The sequence below is a fragment of the Amblyomma maculatum genome, chromosome 9 (assembly GCF_055883805.1).
Source record: "Amblyomma maculatum isolate TAMU_Amacu chromosome 9, ASM5588380v1, whole genome shotgun sequence".
Lineage (NCBI taxonomy): Eukaryota > Metazoa > Arthropoda > Arachnida > Ixodida > Ixodidae > Amblyomma > Amblyomma maculatum.
In genome coordinates, this window is record NC_139352.1 from 81,558,576 (window position 1) to 81,570,899 (window position 12,324).

General features: G+C 44.3%; 1 protein-coding gene across 8 annotated transcripts in view; it reads right to left on the reverse strand.

Annotated features, from left to right (window-relative positions):
• LanB1 (laminin subunit beta-1) overlaps nt 1-12,324 on the reverse strand; it is a 55,376-nt gene that overhangs the window by 34,629 nt on the left and 8,423 nt on the right. For 5 of the 8 annotated variants that reach the window (XM_084579235.1, XM_084579237.1, XM_084579240.1 and 2 more), the window contains exons 3-10: nt 11,411-11,461; nt 8,513-10,132; nt 6,117-6,348; nt 4,126-4,303; nt 2,670-3,068; nt 1,499-1,619; nt 561-749; nt 234-413 (exon numbers count right to left, since the gene is read on the reverse strand). In XM_084579235.1, coding sequence (XP_084435361.1) covers nt 234-413; nt 561-749; nt 1,499-1,619; nt 2,670-3,068; nt 4,126-4,303; nt 6,117-6,348; nt 8,513-10,132; nt 11,411-11,461 — 2,970 coding nt within the window. Of the gene's footprint in view, nt 1-233; nt 414-560; nt 750-1,498; nt 1,620-2,669; nt 3,069-4,125; nt 4,304-6,116; nt 6,349-8,512; nt 10,133-10,226; nt 10,318-11,410; nt 11,462-12,324 lie in introns of all 8 variants that reach the window. The other 3 variants (XM_084579236.1, XM_084579238.1, XM_084579242.1) reach the window with 2 other exon arrangements.

A 12,324-nucleotide genomic window follows, 5' to 3' on the forward strand; every position in this document is an offset into this window, starting at 1 on the left:
TCTTTTTTACCACTTTGCTTGCTTTTACCATTGATTCTTCGCTAGTAGCAAGCAGTCTTAGCCAAAATGCCTGTTTAGGGTTTGTCACAGCCTAACCGCCTAAGTTTTCCTTCCTGTAGACAAAGAAAACACCGACACAATTTCATTGCTTTTTCGCGACTGGAGTTAAGCAAGCCTCAATCACTGGAGCCCTAGCAAAAATCATCAAAGCCTGCAAGGAAAAGTAAACTTACGCTCGCAGCCATCAGGGTTAGCCGCCTGGAAGTTGAAGAAGTTCTTTTTACAGCGGTCACACCGGCGAGATTCCACATTCTTTTTGCAGTGGCAACGACCAGCAATAAGCCCCGAAGCTGGATCATCCTGGGGATCACAGACGCCTTCGTCCAAGGAGCCACGAGGGTCACAGTCACAGGCTGGAAAAAGGTTAAAAAAAAAGAACAGAAATTAGAAGCTACATTACTCTAGAATTCTCGAATGCTATATCTATCTTGTACCAGTAGCAGTTGTGCGTGAAGATGAGACCTGATAAGCTCAGATGCCAACAGAAAGGTCGCACTCACGTTGGCAGGCGTATGGGTCGGTGATGTTTCGTCGAGCGTCCCTGAAGAAGAAGGGCATGCACTGCTCACAGTTGAGCCCCATGGTGTTGTCCTGGCAGTCATCGCAGACGCCACCACTCACGCGGCCCGAACGCTCCCACACTGCCGCATCGAAGTGACACCTGCTGGCATGTCCATTGCAGTTGCAGGCTGCAGTGAGACGAGATGGGGAAAAAAAGGCAATTTAACAGCATGAAGCAAATACAGATTACTAAAAATCAACTAGAATAGTTTGCCAATCGAAAGCAGAACCCTTCATTCAACAAACAAAATGGTAAAAGAAGCTGGGGCTGTTAGAGCAACAAAAAAGGCCATGTCGTGCACGAAAACATGCCCACTTATTAGGCATGCATTCAGTGATGTGCACGTGTGGCTGTTCTCTGATGTTAGAAACCCTTGGTTATTCCAAGTGTGCACTGTGAACCAAGTTAAGCGGCAAGGCTTGTCACGTGACCAGCTGTCGCTTGCAACCAGGGAGCCACTCAGCTTCGTCGATGTTCACATTTGCAAAGGAAACCCGCGGGTTGCTTTCCAGAGTTGGTCTTGTTCGAAACGAGACTTGCTAATCTTGACTGTTCACCAGCAATGAGAAGTCGGTTGTAAAACTAAATTCCATTCACTCCAACCATGCCGCTGATTGGTAGCAGTTACATGCCCTCTGCAAGAATGAATATAATTCATCTACTTCCGATGAAGGTTACGTGCTAAAAAAAAAAAAATATATAGGCTGCAATCTGTTTTACGTCTCATTAGCCAAAATATGAAAGTTCTGTAGACAGAGAACATTTCACATACAACTTGAAAACCAATGATGACAGCACAGCACATTTCATGGCACACTTCGTCTGAGCTATTAGAAACACCAGCAGAATGAGGACTAGTGACAAAGACTGGCTTACGTTTGCACGGATTCGGGTCCCTCTCGCTGGCGGGCCTCCAAGGCTGGTCGTTGAACATGTCCTCGCAGCTTTCGCAGTTCAGGCCCTTTGTGTTGTGGGTGCACTGGCACTTGCCAAATACCTGTCGCCAAAATCCAGAGAGCTCAGATAACAGACCCCGTCATGCTCCAGCTTCTCCACCCTGTCCATCACATGACGAATACAGAAATACCTGCCTTGTGCTAGAGAGCACAGCGCGGTGAAGTTGATCACACTAACAGGAGCCTAGAGCCAAGAAGGTTGAACAACAGATGAAAGAAGGCAAAGAGAAAATTACAGGACCTCGAACTGGCCACTGTCAGTGCCATTACTTTAACTTCGTACATTATGTGTTCCTTATACCGATTTAATTTCACTCGATATGCACATCTAAGGATGTAATTATGACATTTTTGTAAGACTGCATAATCAATGGCATTATGCCAACCTGCTGATCATGCAAGTCTTCCCTGCTGATCATGCGAGTCTTCCGAATTTGTTTAACCAGATTAGTACACTCTCCTTAAATTAGCCCAGCCAAGTGCTAAAGGTCTTTAGATTTAAGGGCCAACATTTTGTGATGTCTGTGCTTATAAATTAAAACTAGAATAGTATACAGAACTTTTGACTCTGGCACAAACTATGTGCAGTGGCAGTCGACATTCCCAGGCTAACTGGGACAAAGCTTCAACTTCAACTTCTCTCTTTCCTCGAACATAGAAAAAGGTGACACCGGTGACTGTACCAACTTCCCAATGAAGAATGCTTAAACAACTTAAAAAAGAAAGGCAATGAGCAACAATGATAATGCCACAACCTCCGAGAAAGAGGTATCACTGTGAAAACTGTTTTGGTTTCGTTTATGGGCTTTAATATCATAAAGCGACTCAGGCGGTGATAGACACCATAGTAGAGGGCTTTATAAATTTTGATCGGCTTTAGAAATTTTGACCACCTAGGGTTCTTCATCGTGCACTGACATCACACAGAACACTGGCGCCTTGCTTTTTGCCTCTTTCGAAGTGTGGCCGCCGCAGCCGGGATTCGATCCCACATCCTTATGCACAGCGGTCGAGCGCCCTAACCACTGCACCACGACGGGGCACTGTGAAAACCAGAGAGGCAAAAAGTCACACCATGAAAGAACACATACCATGTCAGACGGTGCATTATAAGACTCCCCTTCCTCCGGTATACAGCGGCTGGCATGGCCGTAGCAGGAGCACGAGCCACGGACAACCATATCGTAGACGGCATAATAGTACTTCTGCTTGATCTCACGTCGAGAGTCTAGCAGGTTATCACCAAGAGTGTGCAGGCGAGTGAAGTTGATACGTAGATTGGTCATCTTGAGCAAGTTTTGAACATCTGGGCTGTGTGGGTTGCCAATATCAATGTTTGGAGGCAGCACACGGAAGATGACCTCTCCGTTGGTCGATGGTTCGACACCCGAGTACTGGGACTCGCACGTTACGTCGGAGATGTTTCGCCGTGACCCGGTCGGAACACCAGGGAAGGCATCGGCACAGTCGTATGCGAAGTATTGGTACACCTGCAAGTCACAATGGACACTTTGAGAGCGCATCTCTAACTTTGATCTCATCATTTTTATTCCTTTTAATGAAGCATTAGGCACCAAAAAGCTGTTAACTAAAAAGAGAGAAACACACATTCAAAGCAGCAATAAAATCAATGTTGCAGTAATATTTTAAAAATTGCGATAAAGCTATAAAAACAGTAATAAATCATTTGGATTTCAAGACAAATATCAAGAAAAGAAGCACAATAACACCACATGGCTGCAGAAACTGACTGAAGAATGAAATAGAGAACAAACAGTTTTCTTGTAAAGGAAGACATTGCAAAGCAGGAGGAAAAAGAGCATTGTTCAGATATTATTGAAAAAGATATTTTTTTTTGCAACTTGGGAACTTACATTGACCAGCAAAAACCATAAAATTTTGCATTTTATATGATACCAATAAGGATTATCAGCAACGGGTAGAAAGATGCAGATGTTATCCTGCATAAACAATAATACTACGCCTTATTAAAATAATAAAAGAAAGCTAGTATAGAAAAGAGCTAACAAGTTAGAACTATATATTTATGAGCAGCAAACGTCTCACAAATGCAAGCATAGGCGGAACAGCTGGACTACCTTACTGCTACTTCAACCTCAATCACAAAAGCAGAATAAAGCTCTTCTTGTTGAACAGAATAGTGAAAATTCTGAACAATTGCTGTTTTTGTCTCAGAGCAAAGTATAGAGAGCCAGCGACTCTCTGGACTAGTGCAAGCATTAGCAGACAGTCGCCTAACCCCAAACGCACACAAAAAAAGGGCACGGGGCAAAAAGGGCACTCGTGCGTGCACTCACCTCAGCTCATCCACCAATGCATCAATGTGAGTGAGCGGATATGAGGGCGAGTGAACATGAGTATGAAGGAGTGGATATGAGAGTGAGGAAGAACCTTTGTGAGCGACTGAGCAAACTGCCCATCCCTGCACCCGGAATGCATGTCTCTGAGAGTGAAGCTTTTTTCAAGATTTTTGTTATGCGCATTGTGACATTTCCAGTCTGACTGTACTTGATCGGTCTTGCTTACCTTCCAAGTGCGTCCGTTGTCATGCGACCGCTCAATAAGCATGGCGGCAGGTCGGAATGTCCTAAATGTGATGATGAGATGAGTGAAGTGGAATTCTGCTTCCAAGTCGAGTCGAATTGACACAGCCTCCACCCCGTTCTCCGATTGCCACCATGTTGCCTTGCGCTTTTTGCCAATCCTGGAGTGAAAAAAAGAAAATTGAGGGGACTTAAACTTGAGTTCCACCTTTAAACGTCATTCACACAGGGGATTCAAGTGAGAGTTTCGAGAGTTTACAATAAAGGGAGATTCAAGCGACGATGGATGCGGAAAGGAGGTGCACGACTTCACTGGCCGGGCAAACTTGCCCCTGCTCCCGAACTCGACACATTCACAAGGACGACGGAGCGTCGCCGAGAGAGACGCCGCTGTTTCCAGCCACACACAGCATGATAACAGCGAAGTGCACAGGAGTGGAAAAAAAAGTGCGTAAACCAAAACAAAAAGCATAAAAATTGGTCCAAAGGAAAGGGACATGCAGAAGAAAGTCGAATACAAATGCGTGGGGTGGGGTAAATATTATCTGCTCGTACCCCATCGCGTGCTATTTTTTTCCCTCTCGGGGAATCGGGGAGCGTTCATGCTGGCCGGCCGAGATGTCCCCCTGCCTTGAGATGGCAGCTGGTAGCAGAAAATTCTAAGCTGCTATGACACACCTCTCAAAGGCATGACATGAGCACAGTCCTCACTTAGAGGGGATTTCATTGCCCTTGTGATACCGCTTTAGAGTGTAACACAATAGAGATAATGGCTTCCATTTGTGGGCCTTTTTGTGAACCTTGTTCACAGAGATGTACTTTGCTGCGCGCTTAATCGCTAACCCCTTAATCTATGCGTCTGACATCACACACATATTCGCTAGCCACCCAAGTATATGAAAGACCAATCGATATAGCCGCCTATAAAGCCCCACTTTGACCAAGTCGTGCAGACGTGCCTGTGTGGCCTAGAAGTAGTGTACCTTACTCCTCACCCAAGAGCTCTGGAAGGTTTGATTCCTATCTGACCCCTCCATCTCAAATGAGACGCCCGAGTTGGTACTAGTGCCTGCCAAGTCATGTGGTCTCATGACGTCACACAACCTGCCGTCTAATCGGTACCTGGCCATGTCACCTGCCAACTACCACCAGTGAGCCATGCCTATGAGTATTTAGATCACAATGCCAACAATGTCGGATTTTCTGCACAACAGGATCTTTAACGCTGTGTTAAAAGTGCCACAGTAAGTCTCGGTAGTTCATACACATTTTAAACTACCAGTGAATACATTAAATGTGCAAAGACAGGTCTCAGTAGTTCATACACACTTTGAACTACATACCAGTCAATATATTTGAATAGATTGACATTGTTTTCAAGTATTAGTAAGAAGCCTTTGATAAAATACTAGAACATTATATTTATGTCCCTAAAAATGTAGCACTGTCAGTCAGAATTTGCATAGGCATACCATTAGTCAGCGCCACTACTAGTACGGTACCACTATGAAGATAATGCAAACACATCAACAAAATAAAACTAGCAGCAATGACACTTGTAACCTCAATGCACTCAGAACAAAAGCAGTTCCCAGAAACAGACAGCTGCACTTGTGTACATTTTCATAATTTGCATTTACACACAAAGTTTCCTGAAAGCAGTGCATCAATGTTAATGTTAAGTGCCATCTTTGAGACATGCAGTGTTTACAGCACATGTTTGAAATGCAGTAAGTGCATTCTTGAGTAACTGGAGAGAAAGGGATGTCCAACAAGTCAATACTTTCATGATTTATTTAAGCCTGATTCATGGTAAATGAGTGCGAAAAAAATAAATACGGCAAAGGAGACGAAATATGGCACAATGATGCCTACCTCCCTGCATTTGCACAACAGACAAAACCTACACAGAATCAATTTAAGGGTCTAAACAAGCTATGCTTCCTTCTTCACATGGCAAGGATATATACTCACCGAGAGACAATGTTCTCAATGCCATGGTGCTCTTTCCCTTTCCTCGTTGAGTCACATCGAAAACACTTTGTTTTCTCTTTCAGGTGGCTGACAATGCAGTAGGTCTCAACGCCGCGCAAGCCACATGTGGATGTCGCTGTGAGCCTGTCCTCTCGGCCGATGAGAAGGTTGCCTGTCGCTGGGTAGCAGCTGGACTCTTCGCAGGCGTGTGGCTGGGAACCTCGTGTCAGCACTGCAGTCGAGAACAGACAGGTCACAACGTGCGTAGTGGCATGCATTTCCTGGTTAGTGAGAAAGAGAGCTAAACAAGGGTAGAAAGGAAGCCTCAGTTCTCAAGCCGAACCAAGGTTTCAACAAGGGGACTTGTTTTCGTCTGGGAGGACTCCGGGACTTGCCAATAAGTCTCCTTGTCAAAACTTTGATTCAACATGCAAACTGTGGCTGCCTTTCTACCCTTGTTCAGTGCTCTTTCATACTGTGTAGCCATCTCCTTCCTCTCATTATACCCTGGTTAGTCAGAGACATACAGCACTCACGAGCCTCATTTTTATTTTTGCACTAGTAAATGATGGCTTTCTGACACTCTGCAGCACGCCACTGTTTATATAGCTCATTACCATCATCAATCCACTGTAGAATGTGGGCCTCTCATATTAATATGCAATAAATATAAGTTGCATCAGCTACAGCTACCCTACTGCCACAAACTTTCTAATGTCATCTGGCTAACTCTCTGTCTCCTCAGTTCTGTTCATTTTCTCCCAAATTGCACTTTGTTACCATAAGTGACCACAGTTATCCTTTTATTTTTTTTGCATATTAAATGCCTTATTTATGTCTTTTTTTTTTTTTCTTGGTTTCAGTTAGGATATCATTAAATTTAAGTTTCTTCTCTTAACCTGCTCTGCTCTCTTCTGATCTTGACTGTAGAATTACACCTATCCTTTCCCTTTCCATAGCTTGCTATGTGGCCTGCAACAAATTGTTTCAAGCCTTACTAACTCTATTTAGCTATTTTGATGAACAGCCCACTTTTTCAGCGCCACATAAACATAACTTAGCACTAATATTGCATTCAGGCATAAATGCTTCCTCTACACAAAGCATTGGTTTGTTTGCATGCAAATAATTATGAGTGGCACCTGCAGTTGCAGTTTGCACAATACTATATATATAATACATTTCTGTCCCTTCACGTGCCTGCTTTCACCAAATACAGAGCATTGCATTGGTCTGACATCCAAGGTAAATTAAAACCTGACCGTCTTGGTTATACCGAAGCAACTTTTGTAGGCACAGGGCAAAGTGACTCCCACTACTAAAATTGTACGCCTTGGTAAACAGAAAAACGTTTGTAGTGAGGGCAAAAAGTGACTCTCGCCACTTTTCTTGCCTCTGCTTTTGTCAGGCATTTCACCCCCTCCCTGTAACATGTGGCGCCATGACCTTGGCGCCATGACCTTTCCTAATAAATGACAAAATTTCCAGTCCCTCTAGTCAAAGCTTCAATATTTTGTTAGACTTTGGTGAAAAAGTAAGGGCAAGCTATCATGTTTATGCATCATCCGTAGCCGATCACATATACAGCATGTGATTATCAGCCTGGCACAGTAAAAATATGCAATGCAGCTTTTTTGACATGGTGTGCAACTGTGGTTCCCTCACATACCCAACTGTTTTTCTGAAGGAACCCATTCAAATTGTAGCAAACTTTTTTTCTCTTGCGCTGACCAAATATGACTATACCGCTTCTCTTCATGGCTCAACACCCCCTCACTACACCCCTAAATATTTAGACGTACCCCTTAATTTCAATTCCTGGGCAAAACCACCGGTGTACGTGTTGTCATACAGCAATCTGTTAGCCTACATTCAACTGTCTGAAGAGCTGTTAATTACAATTAAATATATAAAATATACTATACCATTTTGAATTTTACTTTCAATGAAACACTTATACATATAATTAAATTTAAGAGGGAAATATAATTGAAATCATCACTTTTTCTATAATGATGAGCAAAATTATGTTTGGTATGATGTTGTCTAGCCTGTTATGCATACTAAACTGAACTCCATTTTTGCTTCCAAGAGAATGGCAAAGCAAGATGATAAAAAATTCTACAAAATTACCAGAAGGTACCAGCAGAAAAACACTAAAGTGTGATCACATATGCATGGTGATTTCCTGTGCCTCAACAGCATAGGGTCACGGTTGTCCTATACACAGTATCACACCTGCTTGAGCAGATATTCTTTTACAAAATAATTTTGCAAACATTGAGCAATCCAGCATCAAATGAAGTAATGTGTTAGTTGGTATGTTCTTCATGTAACTGTTCTTACACCTTCCACCCAGTTAGTGTAATCCAAACTTCTCAAAGGTTTTATTTTACCAGTCAGAGGATGTCTCTCCTCTTCAAGGATGTCCACACCTCCGGTCACTATGTGTGTCTCTGTAGGTCGGGGCCGAACGTACGGCGGCTCAGTTTCACTGTCGATGCCTCCATATGTACCACTGGCACGACTAGATCCGTACGACACTGAACTGCCACCTGTTACGTTCTCCCTTCCATATGACCAGCGTGACGAGTGCCCTGCACCGTAATAAGTTGTTCCATTGATACGCCGTGTGTATGTCGTTCTTGTATACGTTGTGTCTCCATCATGCTCTCTCCTGAGGTCATCACGACCTCCATATCGCCGCTGCGTGTCCTCAGACCAACGGGTAGGCTCTCCCTGAACAATGCTGGTATTGCGCCAGGCCGTCAGGCGATGCCTCTGATCGACCGAGCTTCCATCATATTCACCTCTGCTGGGTGGCCCAATGACCGTGGGCTCAAAGCGTGTTCGTGACCCAACGTCCACACGTCGAGTAGTGTTCCCATGTTCTCCAAAACGTGCTGTGTATCCTCCATGCCAACTCAGCCGCCTCTCTTCCTGTCTCCGAATCGTTGTGTCCTCTGCACTTGTCACCTTGTGTGATGTCCATCTTCTTGACTCGTCACGATCGCTCTCTTTTCCGTAGCCTGCTCCTTCAGCTCGATGCTGGCTACTTGCTCCCCAGTGTTCACGGCGCGAAGCTTCGGGAGATGTTACTGTACGGTCGGTGGTAGCAGGATGTCTACCGGCTGTAATAGAGTGGTACTGCTGCCGGACATAAGTGGACCCACTCTTTTCCTCTTCTGGTACGTCAGTGGTTGTTGCTTCACTTGTAGACCAACTTGATCTTTCAGTGGATGTGTGAGCCGACCACATCTGTCTGCTGGTGGACGAACGATCCATGGATGAGTGGTGATGCGTATAGACGGGACGTTCAGGTCTCTCAGTACTGTAGCGACTAGACCAACGGTGCTGAGAGGACGAACTGTCATATGACCCCAGCCGACCTTCATATACCGAAGTGCTGCTGTCGTGTCCGGGTTGCTCAGTGGTCGACGACCAGCGCGACCCACTGGCTGAGTAGTCTCTGGAACCATAGCGCCTCGACTGCAGTAACGTGCTTCCATCACCCTCGGTGCCGCCACGGCTTGACCATCGGTGCCGTGCTGATGTTGACTCATACCGCCTAAGGTACGTGGACCTGCTGCCAGCATCCTTGTCGTCTGGTTTCTCTGTGCTTGTTCTGGTGGTCGACCATCGGTCTAAGTGTGCTGAGCCCCGGCGACCAGCCAACCGTTCATCATCTGTCAGATGCCTTGTGCCTGAATCTGTTCTGCTCAGATGTCCCCTGGTACCTGACGCAGACACGGAATATATCCGTCGCGTGTAGTTTGTCGCCTGGCGATCAGAATCCTCTTCTTCGGATTCCTCTGGTGTCTGCCGGTATCGGTGTGCGGTGAAATTGTGTGAGCCTGGTTTCTGCTCCTCAAACACTCTCTGGACTTCAACCTCGGAGGTGTGCCCAGCTGTGCCTCCAGTGCCTGCTTCAATATGGCGTTGCCTCGAAGAGCGAGCCCAATCTAGTGCGTCCTCCACAACTCTTTGCTGCTGAACGCTGTCATCGTCGTCTGATTCTGTCGCAGCAGGAGCAGAGTTTTGAAGATTAACAAGACTTTAAATGCAGCTGCGTTAGTGTTAAGGGTCAGAGGTCAGCTGTTATGGACTTGCCTTTGATGCGCTGGCGAGACAAGTGATATTGCAAGCCGTGTGTCAAGATCCCTTCACCGGAAGCCCGTTGCCGATGAAATGGGTTATAGCACTGTGTACAGTGGTGCAGATGAGGTCAGTAGCGGATATGTCAATGTACCGAGAAAGTCAGGAGCAAAGTTTTCCCAGCCCCGCATGAAACAGTACAGAGGAAATGACATGGAAGTATTAACCTAAAAACCACAGCCCAGAGCACTGACCTAAGTCAGCCAAAGCATCTGTCACCAAGGGAACAGTACGAAAAAGGGCAAAGTATGTATGTGCCATGTGAGAACTGCATACCACAGTAGGCCTTCAAATCAGAACCAGTCATAAATAACATACCCAAATTTCCAGGAGCAAAGCTGGGACAAATTGAAAGCCAAATGGAACCAACTAAATTCCAATCAGTCTTTTCTGACTGTGAGGTCAGAGAGCTAGGTACATTGCAAAGAATATTCATGACGTGACATTGCGTGATGTTCCAAAATGTCTGGAATGTTCATGCCAATCACAGCCTTAAAGTATTATGCAGAAAATTATGTGAAAATTGAGGCACTCCTGTAACCTCAACGGCCAATGCATTTCACAAAGCAAACATGGTGGCATTGAGTTGAGTAGCATAGGCTGGCTAGCACGGTGAAAAACACCAGATGGAGTTTACTGGGGTATGCAGAGTCCGAGCACTAGCAAGGTGACTTCAGTGAAGAAATGTGCGAATGCTTGAGTAATGTTACTGAACATGAAGCATGTGTGGCCCGCCACCTTATGTCGAGCACCAACCAAATAAACCAGCATTTACATAAAGTACCTACCACATGGCTAGGCATATAAAACAAAAATGTGTTATGCGTACGGCATGCTTAGAATGGGTTACTTGAAACGTGAAAATCACAATACAAGCAAACTGAACGGATTCAAAGATTCAAACAAAACTTGTTGCAAACATTTTACAAATGCTCAGAGTCATAGTTGATACCACTTTCGATAAAACATGTTTTACATGCAGAATGAGAGCCCAATTAAGGAACTTCATACTATCAGTGATTACATATCTGCTTGCTTTCCTTATAATATATATATATATAAGCTACATAGGTTTGGTTTGCAATTGCGAGACAGTGAGAGAAATTCTGTGCATTTAAAGAACAACCTTCTTCTCCTACCTGTGTTTTGTCGAGAGTAATGCGACTGGCGATATTCAGGCCTCGTTCTCTCTGGAAGAAGAAGATAACAACAAGCTGTTAATAACACCAAAGGGATGCATTCAAGCACAATAGTATACAGAGCCAGAGGCGTATTACTTTCTCCCTAGTCCACAATCCCAAATCACGGTTTTGCTAGCTCTTGTAAGACATGGTGCCGGCATAACTACAAGATAACTACAAGATAACTACATGACAACTACAAGATAACCATTCCTTTCTGGAAAATTTGTGCAAGCAACAGGGAAAGTTTGCTTCTTTCCCAGATACCTGCACAGATTTCTTAGAAACAAGCAGTGCTTCAATATGTTAAATTCAATTGATGTCCTTGATCATTTCCACACTATCAAGCTATAAGCAAGACATGATTGTGTTCTACTTTCATCTATATGACAGCTGTAAACACGCCAAATCATTGCTGCTTAGAGTAAGCATTTCAAAATAAGCACAATCTATGAGAGTTTTTCTAGAGCTCGTGTAGCTTTACATTCAAAAAGCAAAGGGCAATTTCCAATAAAGTTCTCAGAATGCTCAAAGTTTTGAAAAATACAGCCAGATGTTTCCAATTCCTAACATGTCCATGTCAAACTACACAGTCCACACACTCTACGCAAAAGCCGCTACTGTGCAATGGTCATGGGTCATTCCTCGCCAAACGATCCAGCATTTCTTTTTTTTGCCATCATGGATTTCGTTGGAAAAAATCTTACACTTGAAGATTGCAGTTACCGGCATACTTTTTGGTTTGAAAAAAAATTTTCACATCCTTATGGAACTTTTATTCTGCTATATAACTGGTAGAGAATGCAGTGAACAAATTTTTTGCAGAAGTAATTTTAATTGCTGAATTATATTAATTGTCGTAATGGGAGACC